At 41.7% G+C, this 15,757-nt stretch overlaps 1 protein-coding gene across 2 annotated transcripts; it reads left to right on the top strand.

Annotated features, from left to right (window-relative positions):
- Positions 1–488: 488 nt before the first annotated feature.
- Positions 489–14,908, top strand: LOC113128134 (bromodomain-containing protein 4-like). Of its 2 annotated transcripts, none has more exons than XM_026303202.1 (22): positions 489–553; positions 2,124–2,277; positions 4,278–4,518; positions 4,608–4,700; positions 5,079–5,216; positions 5,329–5,461; positions 5,845–6,284; positions 6,371–6,742; positions 7,186–7,314; positions 7,868–8,089; positions 8,259–8,479; positions 8,562–8,662; positions 8,753–9,010; positions 9,518–9,616; positions 9,740–10,117; positions 10,252–10,863; positions 11,854–11,954; positions 12,067–12,187; positions 12,500–12,639; positions 12,777–12,967; positions 13,206–13,449; positions 13,531–14,908. In XM_026303202.1, exons 3-22 carry the CDS (start codon positions 4,390–4,392, stop codon positions 13,597–13,599), a joined length of 4,191 nt encoding a protein of 1,396 aa, XP_026158987.1. In that variant the 5' UTR covers positions 489–553; positions 2,124–2,277; positions 4,278–4,389; the 3' UTR covers positions 13,600–14,908. The 2 variants fall into 2 exon arrangements, with proteins under 2 accessions (XP_026158987.1, XP_026158988.1); XM_026303203.1 differs by having other exon boundaries at positions 12,500–12,633.
- The last annotated feature ends 849 nt before the right edge of the window (positions 14,909–15,757 follow it).

Raw genomic sequence — 15,757 nt, forward strand, 5'->3', positions numbered from 1 at the left:
TTACCAGTAAAATAATGAAAGTGTCCATTTGACTTCATTCTGTAATAATTCTATATAACATAACTTGATCTGTGAAATTACGTTATTAAGGGCTCAGGTTTATATATATATATATATAGATAGCTACACTGTATGTATGTATATATGTGTGTGTGTATGTATGTATATATATATATATGTATACACACATTACTACTACTACTACTACAAATAATAATCGGCACTTACGTGGGTACGTACGATGAGCACGAATGCTCGATGAGTGACGAAGTGAGGTTTTTTGTTTGTATTTTTTTACTTATGGCATCTATATTTAAACATATGTATCGAAGACTTAATTAGTGGGATAAACACTGACCCGTTTTATATCCGAAATTGTTACGAGATGTTGCATGATGTTACCCGCGGGAGGGGGCGGGGTCGTAGGTGACATTTCGACTGACAAACATGCGGCCTGCCCCCGTGCGTCTGACGTCATCGACGTCGAATGGGACTGTTTGTTCTGGATTTGGGGCGAGGAAGGTCTGCGAGCGCTGACAGCCGACTGAAGAAGGTAAAAATAGCAGCGTGTGTCTTTGTGTTGATGACATTGCTATATGAAACGAAAGCATACGATCCCCTGGATCCGGTGAAAGGCTTACAACGGGCACTGGTGGCGTACTTCGCGCCCTGTCAGTGTACGCTTCGGCAAGCGGAGCATGAGCTGTCTTCACAGGCCTTGCACCGGTTCGGGCACACGAGATAGATGCTGTTTTGTCTTTTAAGTTAGCGCGATTTGGTGTTACGTTGCGTATTCTGTGTCGTACGTTTCTTCTACCAATACCTGTGCTGAGGTCGTTTCGCTGGCACCGGGCACTCCGTGCTGTCAGTCTGCACATTAGCTGCAGGTCTATCTAGTGCTAGCAGTTAGCTGCTAGGCTGTTTGTTTGTAGCCCCGTAGGCCGTATTCGTGACATAAGTTACGTCCTCTGGGCAGCGTAGTTTACGCGCGATGGCGCAGAAGCTCACATGAAGTGCGACGTACGTCATTTCGAGAATATCAATCCCAGCCAAGTCGTATTCTGAAAGTCCGTTTACGTGCGGAGCTGTCACTTGCTTCCAGTGGACATGGCGGTGCACTGACATGGAAGCTTAGCAGGCGAAGATGGAGCACAAAGTTTTTTTCTAATAAAAATATTACTGTTTTTGTTGGTGGTGATAGGAGACATGGTGACAGTCAGCTTCGTTAGCTTCTCTGCTTTCCTCAGATAACGTTACTAAAGACTCATATAACCCATACGTGGCTTTGGGTACATTTTCAGGTTGTGGCTGGATTTTTGTAAATTGTCAAACATTATATAAAATGTACTGGTATATACTTCATTTTAAATATAGTTTAAATCACAACATGGAGTATGAAGACATTTGTCCCCATGCTTGAATACGTATTTTATATTTTTCTACAGATTAATGTCTGGAAGCTTGTTGGCATGTTGATAACAGTGTGGGTACTTGTAGAAAAAGTAAAAAGAAGTTTTGGTTTCTCTTAGAACAGAGAGAAGCTGTTGACAAGCTTCTTAACATCTTAAAGCCGTCTAAATGAATTTAAAAAAGGAAGACTTACGTGTTTGGGTAAGAAAACCAGTAGGGAACAAGGAGCAAAATGTCACAGTGGACTAAAGACAAGCCTTTGTCTTCGAGTATAGACAGATTGTGTCACAGAGAAATTCCAAAACTGACCACTGAGTATTGTAACATATGAGGAAAGTGTCCTGGTTCAAGGTCAGGATTTAGTGTTTTCATCCTTAAAGTTACTCAGTTGTAGTGCTCAAAGTCTTGCCAGCTGGATATAAAAAGTACACAATTTAAAACTGATAAAATAAGAACAAATAATTGACGTGGACATGAGGAAAGGTGCCATATAAAATGATGAAACAAGTGTAATGCTGAAAATAATGATGTCCTTAAAGTCCACTCAGTTTACTGGGGAATAAAGAAGATAACACATGATCTACACATGATCTATAACTTAGACATGGATTGGTAGCAGAATCAAACATGACATTGACACATATTAGTTGGAGACAACTGACATGTGACATGTTGACCTCATGTGGCATCCCACATTTCTCTCTCTCTCACAGGTGTTACACGTCGCCCTCTATCAGTGTTGTGGTTTCCTTGCCCCCGCAGCGTGTTGCCGACAAACCTCCCGTGTTCCCTCTGGAAATCACCACCTCACCAACTGAGTTATGATCTCACAACTGGATTAGACCACAGCTGCACGGCAACAAACATGTAAGTACCTAGAAAATAATTGATCTTCTTTAGATTGGTGCAGGCAGATATAAGGCCATTTAAAGACTTGATGATAGGCAAATTTTGTCCTCCATCCTTTTCAACCTTCTAATGCTTCAAATGGAAAATGTATTATTTGTATAAATAACTGTCATTATATTGTTGTATCTGTTCAGAATCAGCTTTATTTTTTAACAAGAAAAGTGACTGGTTGCCTAAGCTCTCTACTTACAAAAACTAACATAAAATGTCATACTTATAAAACGGAAGATAGGAGTTAAAAAGAAAAGTTGAAAAATTGAAATTAGATATGATATGTACAAGATTCTTAAATGAATATCTTTATATATACAATATAAACATTCTGTGTGAATAGGAGTGTAAGGATTTAAGTATAACTGTAGTGGTGTGACGCCTTATATATTTATACAATGTAAAGCCAAAATAAACTGAATTTGCCAAAATAATTTTTGGGAAGAAAATATAAATGTTTGCCAGAACATCTGGAGATTTACTTCATAGATGTACTGATTTTATTATACTAAAATCTGATTTCTAATTGAAAATCCCTGCAGATGCAGACATAATACCAAACATTGCCTGTAAATTGTAAAACTCTTAATACAATAATATTTAAAAGCTTATTCTTATTGCTTGCATGCACAGTAGTTGCATTTAAATGTGTACTTGATGACCTACTCACCACCTGCCACATGTACCAAACATTTTGACTGCAACAGTACCTAAAGACCAGTTGTGCCTTCCACTGTATAAAACTGGTTCTAACTTTAGATCAAACAAAAAAACTCAGGGAGTGGACAGTCAATGCCTGATGGATAGCTTGCTGATACTGCTGACATTTTACTGCTTCTTGCTTTTCATGGCATATGTTGAGCTGCCTTCTAGTTGGTGTGAAAGTGTTACAGCCAGTTCATAAATAATGGTCTACTGTAATTCATACAGCTCCAGATATTTCTGACTTAATTTTCTTCCTTCTTGCTCCAGTCTATACATTTCACCCTGCTGAATATTATTTCATGTTTTCATTTTAAGGACAGCTTTCTTCTCTATATGAAAACCATGCTTTATACTATAGTTAATGTTAAATAGCTTAAGAAAATGCTGGACAGTGCTACGAGTAGTGCAGAAATCTTAACATATTTACATTTTCCAATTCCACTTTTACCTGAAGGGCCACAAATAGAGCAGGTGGACAATGCTTTGACCTTAAACTATTAGTCAGTATTTATTCTGTGAGTTTGACATTAAAAAAAGTTGTTGGTCAGGATTGAATGCATTTGTGTGTGTGTTGTAAAGCGTGCCTTATTGTTATACATCAGAGGAACAATCTTTAATGGGAAATAAACATCAAGTTCAGGGTGCATTTAGGTCGTCAGTCATCATGTTCTGCAGTATGTGCAGTACACAGAAGTCAGTCAGAAATTTCAAGCCATACCAAAAATGAATGCATACTAAAACCTACTTAAAGGGTAGTAATTGATGTTGTATTAGAACTGAAGGCAAACCATAACCCTGTCCATGGACAGTATATTGTGAACACTCCAGTCTGATGTTCCGCTTAAAATGAATACTAAAACAAAAGGTAAATCCATGTTGTATCATCTTTTTCATCTTCTGTCAAATAGCTGAGAGATGATATATTTGAGGAGTTCCTATGTATGTTTGTGTTCTTCATATATATATTTACAGTGTAGAATTTTTTCATCATGAGTATCCATACTGTAAATATAAAGTGTATTCTGTACTGATATATTTTGCATGTCTGTCCGTGTTTGAAGAGGGATTCCTCCTCTCGTGCTCTTCCTGGGGGTTCTGGTTTCTTCCTTTTTTCTCATGGAAGGATTTTTTTTGTTGGTTCAGACTATAAAGTCCCTTAAGGCAAATTTCAGGTTGGAGCTTCAAAACCAGCTGTCACTGGGAATGTGCAGTTATGGCAGAGTGTAATTGCAATGCTGCTTTTTTTGTTGATCATCCTTCAGAGAGTCGAGCGAGGAGTGTAATGGCCTGAGGGGGGCCCCCCCGGTCCCACCTGCCCTTGCCAGGTCCAATCTGCCCACACTGTCTGCTCAGTCACTGCAACCTGCCACTGCGATGGGAGACGGACTGGAGGCAGGCAGCAGCCAGAACCCTCCCTCTGCCCCACTGCCTCTCCCCTTCAACCCTCCACCCCCTGAAACATGGAACCCCTCCAGGCCCAAAAGACAGACTAACCAGCTACAGGTAGAGGGATTTCTGTTTTGTTGTGTTGTACGTATAAACTGAGTTTAGTGTTGACTTCTATTTGATTATTTGTGATTTTGCTCTTTCAGTACCTGCTAAAAGTGGTGTTGAAAACATTATGGAAGCACAACTTTGCATGGCCCTTCCAAGCTCCTGTAGATGCCATCAAACTCAACTTGCCTGTGAGTTATTTGTTTGTGTATTTAATCTGTGTAGTCCAAAACACACATAACACTGTAACAGCCGCCCAATAAAAATTCTATGCAAATTGTCATACAGTACTGCAGGTGAACAAGCTGCCCAGCGATAGCAGCCACTGTCCTGTTTTTCTGCCTGGGTTTCTCAGAAAGCCAGTGTTCTTTTTGGACTCAATTGGTACATTGTCACAAAGTCCTTCTTTACTTAATGTGTTTTTTTACTGTGGAAAATGACCTAAGTCTGTCTTTTTTTTTTTTTTAAAGCAAAAACATGGAGTTTGGGATTTTGTTTTCTCTCAAATTACTTTTGTCCAGGCAATATACTAATCCCATAGTCTTCACCTGTTCTCCTTCTCTCTCAAGGACTACTATAAGATCATTAAGAATCCTATGGACATGGGCACAATAAAGAAACGTCTGGAGAACAACTACTACTGGAATGCCCAGGAGTGTATCCAAGACTTCAACAGAATGTTCACAAACTGCTACATCTACAACAAGGTCAGCCATAAAAGTCCTGTGACATGTGACTGAGTATTTTATCACTCAAAGAGTTAAAGCAGTGTACAAAGAGCTTCTGCTATCTTAAACGTGTATGCATTTATTTGTTTAGTCTGGGGATGATATTTGCCTGATGGCAGAAGCCTTGGAAAAGCTCTTTCTCCAGAAGATAACAGAGATGCCACAGGAAGAGATAGAGATTGCTGTGGTTACCAAAGGACGCCGTGGAGGCAGACGAGAGTCGGGTATGAGTTTAGGATGTAATGCGGCTTTGAAAATGTGTCCCCCCCCTCAGTCCCTTCAATGGACAAGGCGATATTACATTATGAGAAGTTGCCGATTGTGTTTGTGTGTGTTCTTGGTATAATCTGAATTTGATTAGTCAATTTCAGTAACAGTTAAATGCACCTAATCTGACCAGCCAAACTTGTATGTATAGTTCTTATATTGTCTGTATTGGTTCTTACCAGCCACACCTAGCACAAAGTGTTTGTTGTTAAATCAGGTTTTGATTGCATCATGCTTCTTAAGCGTTTTCTGTACCATTTGACAATGCATTCAGCATGTTCTGTCAAAAGGATTAGGTGTGTTAGGTCCTCCAATTACTTCATTTATTTCTTTCTTCCAGGTCTGATAACAAAGTCTGACTCAGGCCAAGAATCATCATCCCCTTCCACCACCCCACATAGACAAAGCTTCTCATCCCCATCGACCACCCCACAAGCCCATAGCACACCTGCCTCTCAAGGCCCTCTGCCTCTGGCTCAGCCTCAGCCTCAGCCTCTGGCTCTGGCTCTGGCTCTGCCTCTGCCTCTGCCTCAGCCTCAGCCTCAGCCTCTGCCTCAGCCTCAGCCTCAGCCTCAGCCTCAGCCTCAGCTTCAGCTTCAGCTTCAGCCTCAGCCTCCCCCACGTGTGCCTCCCACACCCTCATCCCATCTTGGACCCCCGTTCTCTCTCTCAACTCCAGATGTCCTGGCCCAGGGCATGACCTCTGTTCCCCCTCCAGCCCCAACACTGCCAGGCCTCCATCCTACCCCAGTGATGCAGACGTCCCCTGCCCTCATTAAGGTAAGGAGACTGTGAAGATTAAAGTGCCACTCTTATGATACATAAGCAGAGTGGGTGTCATTCTCTAATCTCCGATCTTCCAATAGCAAAGGAAAAGTCAGAAAAGGAAAGCAGACACCACCACACCCACAGCCAACGACCAGCTCAGTGAATCTTCTCCCATCTCTGCTGAGGCTCGGCCGCGCCGAGAGAGCAATCGCCCGTTGAAGCAACCCAAACGCGACACATCGCAGCCAGATTCTCAGCATCACTTGGTTGGCAGTTTGGAGACAGGAGGGACAATAACACCAAAACGTCAGGAGCAGTTGCGTTTCTGCGCACGTCTTGTCAAAGAGATGCTATCCAAGAAACACATAACATATGCCTGGCCTTTTTACAAACCTGTTGATGCAAAAAGTCTTGGTCTCCATGACTACCATGACATCATCAAGCATCCCATGGATCTTGGGACCATCAAGGTGATTTTATTGGGATTGGTCCACATGTAATAGCATATTCTATATGTGTCTGTTATTAAAATATATGTTTTTGTTTTGTAGTGGTACATTCCTCATAGTAGAACACCCAGTGTAATACCTGGATGTCCGGCAGATGCTTAAATAATTTTTATAAATGCACTACATATATTTCACATGTTTATTTAGTTCAGTTTCTAAACTCAAAAAATTACAAAAGCTACAATATAATATGATCAATTTGAAGATTGCAAACAAGTAATATGTAATTAAATGAGAAGTAAGGAATAACAAAATCTGACCAAGCATCCTGTGCAAACATTTTGGTACCTTATCCTTACCTCAGCAATCCACAGCTTTTATTTGGGCTTTAAAAGAAAAACACAAACAATTTGAATGAAAAATCAGGACCCACTTTGATAATGATGATTGTTTGTCTTCTTTAGAAAAAGCTGGACAGCAGAGGGTACAGAGATGCTCAAGAGTTTGCAGCAGATGTCAGGTTGATGTTCTCCAACTGTTACAAATACAATCCTCCAGACCATGATGTGGTTGCCATGGCGCGCAAATTGCAGGTATGCATTACATCTCACCTGTTAAGCAAACCACTGTAAACACATACACTGAATGACACCCCAGCAAGCATTAGAGGGAGCACATCATGTCATGTCTTTATCAATTCTTCCCAGGGGAGTGGAGGATGTTTCAGTAGCAGATTGATGTTCAGCAGCACATATGGCTGTAATGGTTAGGTGTCCACATTCTATTGGCCATATAGTGCATGTGGACAGGTACTGTTAGCTGGTTGCATTTTACACTGGGGTTCAAATTAGAAAAACACTGGACTTTATTTCTGTGTTGAACACTTGAAGTAATTGAATCCCTCCATACAATTGTAATGTACACTTTCCAGTATGTTCAATAGGCTAGTCATTGAAACATGTCATTGTGTTGGTACACATAATACTAGGCACAATTACTAAGACAAATACACTTAAAATTGAGGTATTTTGATGTTGTATAGCAGATATTGAGACATGAAGATACACGTTATTTTTGCATAGAAAAAGAAACATACAGAAGGTGTCATTTAAGCTCTTTGTTATCTACCACTGGCTTTCCTAACAGGACGTGTTTGAGATGCGTTTTGCCAAAATGCCTGATGATCCAGAGGAGCAGGCTCCTGTTCCCACCCCCTCACTGGCCCCACACCCTGCCCCGTCCACACGACAAGTCCCGCCTCCTTCTGCTGTCTCAGAAGAGGACAGCTCCAGTTCCTCTGAATCTGAGTCCTCAGCAGGAGACTCAGAACAAGAAAGAAAACAGCGATTGGCTGAGCTACAGGAACAGGTTAGAGGATGGAAAATGAAGCGGGAGGGAGGCTTATGAGATACAGGAGATGGGTGGGCTGTACAGAACAGCTTTACTGAACGTGGGTAATTACTGAACATGGACAGATCATTTTGAAGACTGTTGTTTTTTTGTCTCTTAAGACCACTGCTGTATTTGTATCATGTAGCTTAAAGCTGTCCATGAGCAGCTGGCAGCACTCTCCCAGCCACAGGCAAGCAAGCCCAAGAAGAAAGAGAGGGAGAAGAAGGAGAAAAAGAAAGAAAAGCACAAGAAGAAGATGGGAGCAGAAGAACCTGTGGAAGCCCCTCCTGCTGCAATGCTTCAGACCGCCAAGAAAAGCAAGAGCAAGGAGCCAACCATTGCAAAGAAGGAACGGAAAAAGCCAGGGTAAGCATTACTGAGCAGTAAAATCAGTGGTGTTATTGTGTTTGCATTAACTGGGGCTAATTAAATCATTTGTCAATCACAGTAAAAAAGAAGGAGTTAAAAACAGCCGCCCAGCTGTGCCACCTCAGTCTGGGCCCACCCCTCTCGTGCCCTCAGCCTCTCTTGAAGCAGAGGATGACATGGGTATGTATGGGAGAAAGATGTTGAGCATGATTTTGTGCTTGTAAGTGTTTGAGTCCATTGTCAACCTGCTGTTAATCCTTACCTCTCCAGACATATTTGGGGGCATATCCGCCGACAGATGCAAGCCAATGTCTTACGAGGAGAAGCGCCAGCTGAGCCTGGACATTAACAAGCTGCCTGGTGATAAACTGGGCCGTGTCGTGCACATAATCCAAACACGTGAGCCTTCCCTGAAGAATTCCAACCCGGATGAAATCGAGATCGACTTTGAGACGCTGAAGCCCTCCACACTGAGAGAGCTGGAAAAATATGTCTCCAGCTGCCTCAGGAAAAAGAAAAAAATGTCAGGTAGGCTGTTTGTGCTTAGCACCTCTTGCAGAGGACTTTCACTTGAGTGTTGTAATTCCAGTGATTCAGCATTACTTACACAGACCAGTTACTCCTGATTTGCAGTTTATAGAAAAAAAAAAAACAATAAAACAGTAGATCACCGCAAAGAATAATTTCCCTCTAAAGCTGTTCTGCTTTTCAGATCAATTAAATTCTCTCTGTGCATTTACCTGCAGAATTTAGTTTTAGTAGTACCTCATAAAGAATTTTACACCTAACACCTCATTAGTTTTTCAGACATCATCATTACATTTAATTCATAATTTATAACTAGGTCTGGGCACTTTATTTAATATTTTAATGTTTTTGTCATTCAGTGAAATCACAGCATAATGATATCATGTTATTATTTTACCAAAATTCAGTAACTCAGTTTTGTTTGACACATTGGAAGAGCCTGCTATTACACAAGTGAGGTATGAGCTGTCAGCACAGTTCTGAATGTTGTGGGTGTTTTTGTTGCAGTAGAGAAGCCTCAGGAAATGACAAATGTGACAAAGATGAAGACAGGATCTTCATCTTCTGGCAGCAGCGACTCCTCTGACAGCGAAGACTCTGATAATGGTACTATACACACACCACCGTGTACCAGCATGGCGTATTTAGTTAACTAGTAGCTGTAATTTATCATATTATGTTTGGTCATTTTATATTCCAGTCTGGTTCTCCTTTTGTCTCTGACTACAGGGCTGGTTCCCAAGCAGCAGAAGATCTCAATGAACAAAGACAGCAAGAGACCACAGCACCAGTCTCTCAGTAGCGGAGCTGGCCCAGTCGCTCCACATACACAGCCTCAAGTGGTCCAGTCCAAACCATCATTTGTCTCCCCTCCTCCCGTACCTGTCCCATCTCTGGACACGTCCCAGCTGTTGCCCACGGGTTTTGATCCTCTGGCACACTTCATGAACCCACATCTGACACAGTCAAACACAGAGCCCAATCCAGCCATTACTACTGCTGCTGTCCCTGTTGCTACTGGCCTCCTCAACCCAAACACACTCAGCAGCCAGACAACCACCGAGACGCACCTTTTCCTAAATCAACATCCCATCGTACCTTCACCAGGTGTGTAAAACTGTACTCTTGTGCGTTACTGCCAAATTAACCAGAACAGAGATGTCAAGGATTATAATCAAAGCAATAATTTAACAAACTTTTTTTTCTTCTGTTTTGTTTCTGCTCTTTTTCCCTGTTTGCAGCAATCCACAATGCACTCCCCCAGCAACCGTCAAGACCTAGCAACCGAGCAGCACCGCTTCCTCCCAAACCCTCACACCCTGTCCCATCCTTGCTCCCCTCGCTGCCTCCGTCTTCCTCACCCCAGCTTCAGTCCTCGCTTCCCCTCCCACTCCCCCAACCTGTCCCGCGCCCTCGTGTCCCTTCACCTACATCGCACGGCATTCTGGGTACACTCTCTGCACAGCCTCCCCAGGCGCTGCTGGAGGACGATGAAGAGCCAACGCCCAACAGTTCTGAAACTCCACCGCTCAGTCAGGCCCACACCTTCCTGCAGTCGCTTCAGCCTCGACCCACTGTGCAGACACAGCCACTTCATGTGCACACACATTCACCCACACAAAGCGCCTCTCAGCTGGTGCCCTCAATGCACACGCAGACTATGGCGACGTCCACCCCTGCCCTAACACAGAGGCACCCCTCGAGCCATGCTCACATGCAGCAGCCGTTCCCAAATATGCACACGTCAGCGCAGCAGCAGCAGAAGGGTGTGGCCTTGCAGCAGAAGATACAGCAGATGCAGCAACATCAACAACAGTCGTCACCACGAAGTAAAGCAGAGCCTTTCTCGGCAGGTGAGATGTCTCTGTGTCAGAACAGTGGTTTACAAACCGGTCGGTCTTGGTGCCATAAGACGTCCCAAAATAAAGATGATGGAGAACAAGATGATGAAAGAAAGAAAAAAAGAAAATACACAATTTTGTTGCATAAATGTTTGTTTCTGACTTTTCTCTTATTTTGGCTTTTTGTTTGTTTGATACACTGGTCTCTCTGAAGCCTCCAAAAATCTTTCAGGTAGACAAGATTTAATTGGATAACAGAAACTGAAGATGTACATGAACAGATACATTTGTTAAAATAAGTCAGTCAACACCTTATTTTATTTAGCATCAAGACATAGATAGCAGGGGCCTTTCTGTGTGGAGTTTGCATGTTCTCCCTGTGCTTGTGTGGGTTTTCTCCAGGTACTCTGGTTTCCTCCCACAGTCCAAAAACATGTATGTCAGGTTGATTGGTGACTCTAAATTGCCCATAGGAGTGAGTGTGAGTGTGTGAGGTTGTTTGTCTCTATGTGGCCCTGTGATGGACTGGGGACCTGTCCAGGGTGTACCCCTGCCTTTCACCTAAAGAGAGCTGGGATAGGCTCCAGCTCCCTATACAGAGAATGAATGGAGGACTGGAACTAAATCAGGTCTATTCCAGATTTTTCAAAAAGTGTTTTTATTTTTCTTTAATCAACAATGTATTTTGATAAGCCAAAAATTTACAGGGACAGAGCAATAACAGCTGCTGTTCTGAAAAGAGTAAACACAAATATCAGTGCTTTAATTTTTAGAGGACACTAATGATCAATGTATTCTGTGTCATATCTGTACTTGGCCATGTTGTGGTGCTAGTGAGCCTTTTACTACATATAGAAACACTACTGTAGTAAATACTTCTTCAAATTTCAACTCACTGTGCAAAATTGACCTTCAGTTCACTGCACATAACCTCACTTCAGACTCACTGCCTATTTAGCTAAATAATGCAGAATTTGAAATATTTGATCTTCTGTTTTCTAGGTTGCCTGCATGAAAGCTCCTCTCCCCTGATGATGCATTCTCCTCAGATGCCTCAGTTCCATACAGTGGGACAGCAGTCACCCTCACAGACCAAGAAACATGTGAGTGATCCACCTATGCTTTGTGGTGACTTTACCTGCATCTGCTAACCAAACAGATTACTGATAATAAACTCTTGGATTGTCTTGTGTCGATGTTTTATACTTTCTGTAGGAGCAGAGGTCCAACCTGGTGGGAATCAAAGAAGAGAAGCCTCCCCAGTCACCAGTTCTGCCTCCCTCACCCTTCAGCCCTGCCATGCGTCAGGACACACACAAACTCGACAATAAACACAGTGAGTGCAGGTGCTCTATACCTCCTCTGCAGACCACCATATCTGAAGCTGAAGAAGCTAACATACATTTAGAAGTAGGAAAAATAAATTGCCCAGAGTTTGGTGGGGGGATCTTAGAGTATATTCACAGTTTTTCTTCTGTGGTCATTACAAGGTAATATGTGTAGAAAAAATGCCACCTGCAGTCACAGAGATGTCTTCCCTTTTACTTCAGAAAAATGATATATGCTGTCTTTCAAATGCATTTATGGGCTATAAGCTCCTGTCCAGTGGTTTATGGCGATTGTGTATAATCATTTATGTGTCTGTCAGGATTAGATATGAAGCCATTAGACGGTTCTCGACCTGGTTCTCACCTCCCAGACTCCCCAGCTCCACCCTGCTCACAGCAAGATATTAAAATCAAGCAAGAACCCAAAACTCCCATCGCTCCTAAGAAGACACAGGTGTGTGTAAGTGTTTGAGCTGAGAAAAAATGTCATAAGCCATGTTAAACTGTTAAACTCAACACCCCCGTCTGATTTCTTTGGTTTCCTTTTTTCATTTAACCTGGAAATTTTCTTCCCCCACCTTCTCCTTTTTCTCTCAGGATGTGAAGTTAAAGAACATGGGTTCTTGGGCGAGCCTGGCTCAGAGGTCCCAGTCCACGCCAGCATCATCTGTTCGTTCTTCCAGTGACAGCTTCGAACAGTTCAGACGTGCTGCGAGAGAGAAGGAGGAGAGGGAGAGACAGCTGAAAGCACAGGCTGAACAGGCCAGGAGAGAGCAAGAAAAACTGCGGTAGGTGGGAGGAAGGTGGAGAAGTGATGAGAAATGTAATACTCTCGAAATATCTTTTAAGATGTTAAAAAGCTGATTTGAGAGCTTGATAAGAGTCTTTAAGTTCAGTTTAGAATCAAACCTGTTGGCTTAGAGTCAGTCTAATTTTGGCCAGTTCTCTCTCTCTCTCTCTCTCTCTCTCTCTCTCAACGTTTGACCCCATAACTAAAATCTTTTTTTGGTTTTAATTATTTCATAGCCGTGATGACGAGGACACCATGGAGCAGGCACGTCGAGCACAAGAAGATGCCCGCCGTCGCCACGAGCAGCAATCACCACTTGCTCCCACACCTCCAGCTTCGACCCCACCCACTCACTCACCACAGGCTCCACCCACACAGCCACAAGCCCCGCCCCCACCTTCCTCAGCTGCACAGAATGCTCTCGACCAGCAGAGGGAGATGGCACGCCGCCGTGAGCAGGAGAGGCGCAGGAGAGAAGCAGTACGTTCTAATCTGTAAAGGAGAAACACAGATTTTTCAGATTGTTAAATGGTCTCTAATACTTGTTGTTCTCTTCCACAGATGGCAGACACCATTGACATCAACTTCCAGAGTGAGCTCATGGCCATTTTTGAAGAGAACCTGTTTTGAGAGGAAAAAGAAGATGTTTGGTGTGAGACAAGGACCTGTAGACAAACATAAGCAAATTTAAAAAATGTTTATAAACCACAATGCTCTGATATACATGGTTGCTGCTCACACAAATGCACAGCCACACACTCACAGACTTAATAACTGTCCTTTTTTCTCAGTAGCTGAAACAGCTGGCTTGTGTCGTGTGAATAATGGGGGGGGGGGCTGGCATTGAAATAACATCCTCCAACCTCAGATACATTTTGGTGTCTGACTTGGTGTTTATGGGTGTTAGTTCTGGGTCTCCAGCGATGACACATCGAAAGTGGACGCGGGTTTTCCAAACAGTTGGCTCCCTCAAAACAGAAACAAGAGAAAGGGGCAGAAGTTTCATGGTAAAAAATGAATAATGGCAGCGATAGGAAGGTTTAATTTAAGAAATTAAGTGAAAATTAAGAAAACTTTATTCTCTAATGTGTGAGAGGAGCGAAGGGGTTTTAAAAAGAACAGGTGAACAAATTACAAACAGGTCACTTTGTTTTTTGTTTTTTTTTTTCCTATCCTACTCTTTGTCTTTTTATTGTTTTATTTTAAGTTGGATTCTAACCGGGAGGGGTGCACTGGTGTGTTGGAGTTTATCAGGTTCTGTGGTCATCCGAGAGTCAGTTGTTTTCTCAGGACAAAGTGGGCATGAAACACCCCTGAGCACATTTACACACTTTTCTAAGACATCCTTCCTCCCTTCACTTCCTGCTGTTTCTCTGCAGTCATGAATCAAAGAGGCGATGCTCAAATTCAACAAGAGAATACAAGGAGGAAGGAACAGTGGCTTTTTAAAGGCTTCAGAGGGTGTCTTTGCCTTAGAGCTCTGGCCTGTAAACTAACGATCACACCCTACAAATTATACATATTACATATAAATAAATACATGAATATATATTATATACGACGAACGTCAACAAAAAGAACATAAGAGGGATTTGGATTGCGGGGAGCAAAGCTCATCTGTGTTCATGTCTGAGCTCTGGTTTTGATTTTGTAGAATTTACTGTAAAGGAAAAAAAACTTTTTTATGATTCTATTGAGAGGATTGTTTCGCCTGTCTTATTCTCTCTCATACCTTGTTTTTTTTTTTGTTTTTTTTCTCTCAACTCTATGCCAAAACCAAACTATTGAGTGCTGAAAGTTCATTCACATTTTTTACATGTAAAATGCATCTTCTTTTCACTTTATATTAAAAGCTATGTTTTTATTCCTATTTAATTTTCCTTTATCCCCTTTTAAATCTGAACTTACGCAGCAGTTCGCTCTGTAATAGTTTGAAAAAGCGGTTCCAAAATCATTACATCTCACCACTTTACAAGGCCCGATCATTCTGTAGTTGTTCTGAATCTGCACTGTTTCATTACTTATTTCATTATTTCTACTCAACATGCACTTGTTTTTTTTTTTTTTTTCTTTTCATAAGCATCTCATCCACCACTATCCACAGCTTCTGCAATCTGTATAGTAGGTTCTTGTTTGTCATTCTTTTCGTTTTTATTTTTTAAATGTTTTCATCATTCATGGTAACAGTTTTGGGATGTCGTGTGCCATTGTGCTTTACTGGAAACGGGAGGTTTTCCTGGTTTCTGTAGGTTGGCCCTGAGGTCCTTGAGTGTTTTCAATTCTATAATCACTTTTTTTAAATGTCTCATTACGTTCTTTTTTTCCTTTTCATATTTGATTATGAGGTTATGTTGTTTTCTTTTCCCTTTGCTAATTTTCTTTGATTTTAGTTTACCCAGAACAACCTGTTGGTGTGTTGGTGAGTGAGGCATTGAGGTCAATAGATACATCTTGTTCAGATTATGGAGTACATCATCTTTTTTTTTTTTAAGAAAAGTATTAAAATAATATTTAAAAAAAAAAAAAGGTTGACCATGTTTGCTTATGCTTTTTGTCTGCTGCACTGTGAGTTGTTCATACAAGCAGATGTTCAAACAATGGAGGGACATCCATGTTTGGATTAAATAACAATGTAATATTCCTTTGTTCACAGAGGTTTGGCCAACTAGCATATTTTTCATTAGTGTCTTTAACAAACTAAAGGGAAATGTCACCCTTTGGTAAAATATAATTAGTGTGTATAGTTAAAATGATACAGTAAGGAAATAAAAATGTAATTAAAAGCTAA

The sequence above is a fragment of the Mastacembelus armatus genome, chromosome 1 (assembly GCF_900324485.2).
Source record: "Mastacembelus armatus chromosome 1, fMasArm1.2, whole genome shotgun sequence".
NCBI lineage: Eukaryota > Metazoa > Chordata > Actinopteri > Synbranchiformes > Mastacembelidae > Mastacembelus > Mastacembelus armatus.

Coding starts and splice junctions, on each gene's coding strand:
- LOC113128134 (XM_026303202.1), top strand. CDS start 4,390: ATGGGAGACGGACTGGAGGCAGGCAGCAGCCAGAACCCTCCCTCTGCC. Junction 8,480..8,561: donor AAGGAACGGAAAAAGCCAGG/GTAAGCATTACT, acceptor TGTCAATCACAG/TAAAAAAGAAGGAGTTAAAA. Junction 9,617..9,739: donor CAGCGAAGACTCTGATAATG/GTACTATACACA, acceptor CTCTGACTACAG/GGCTGGTTCCCAAGCAGCAG.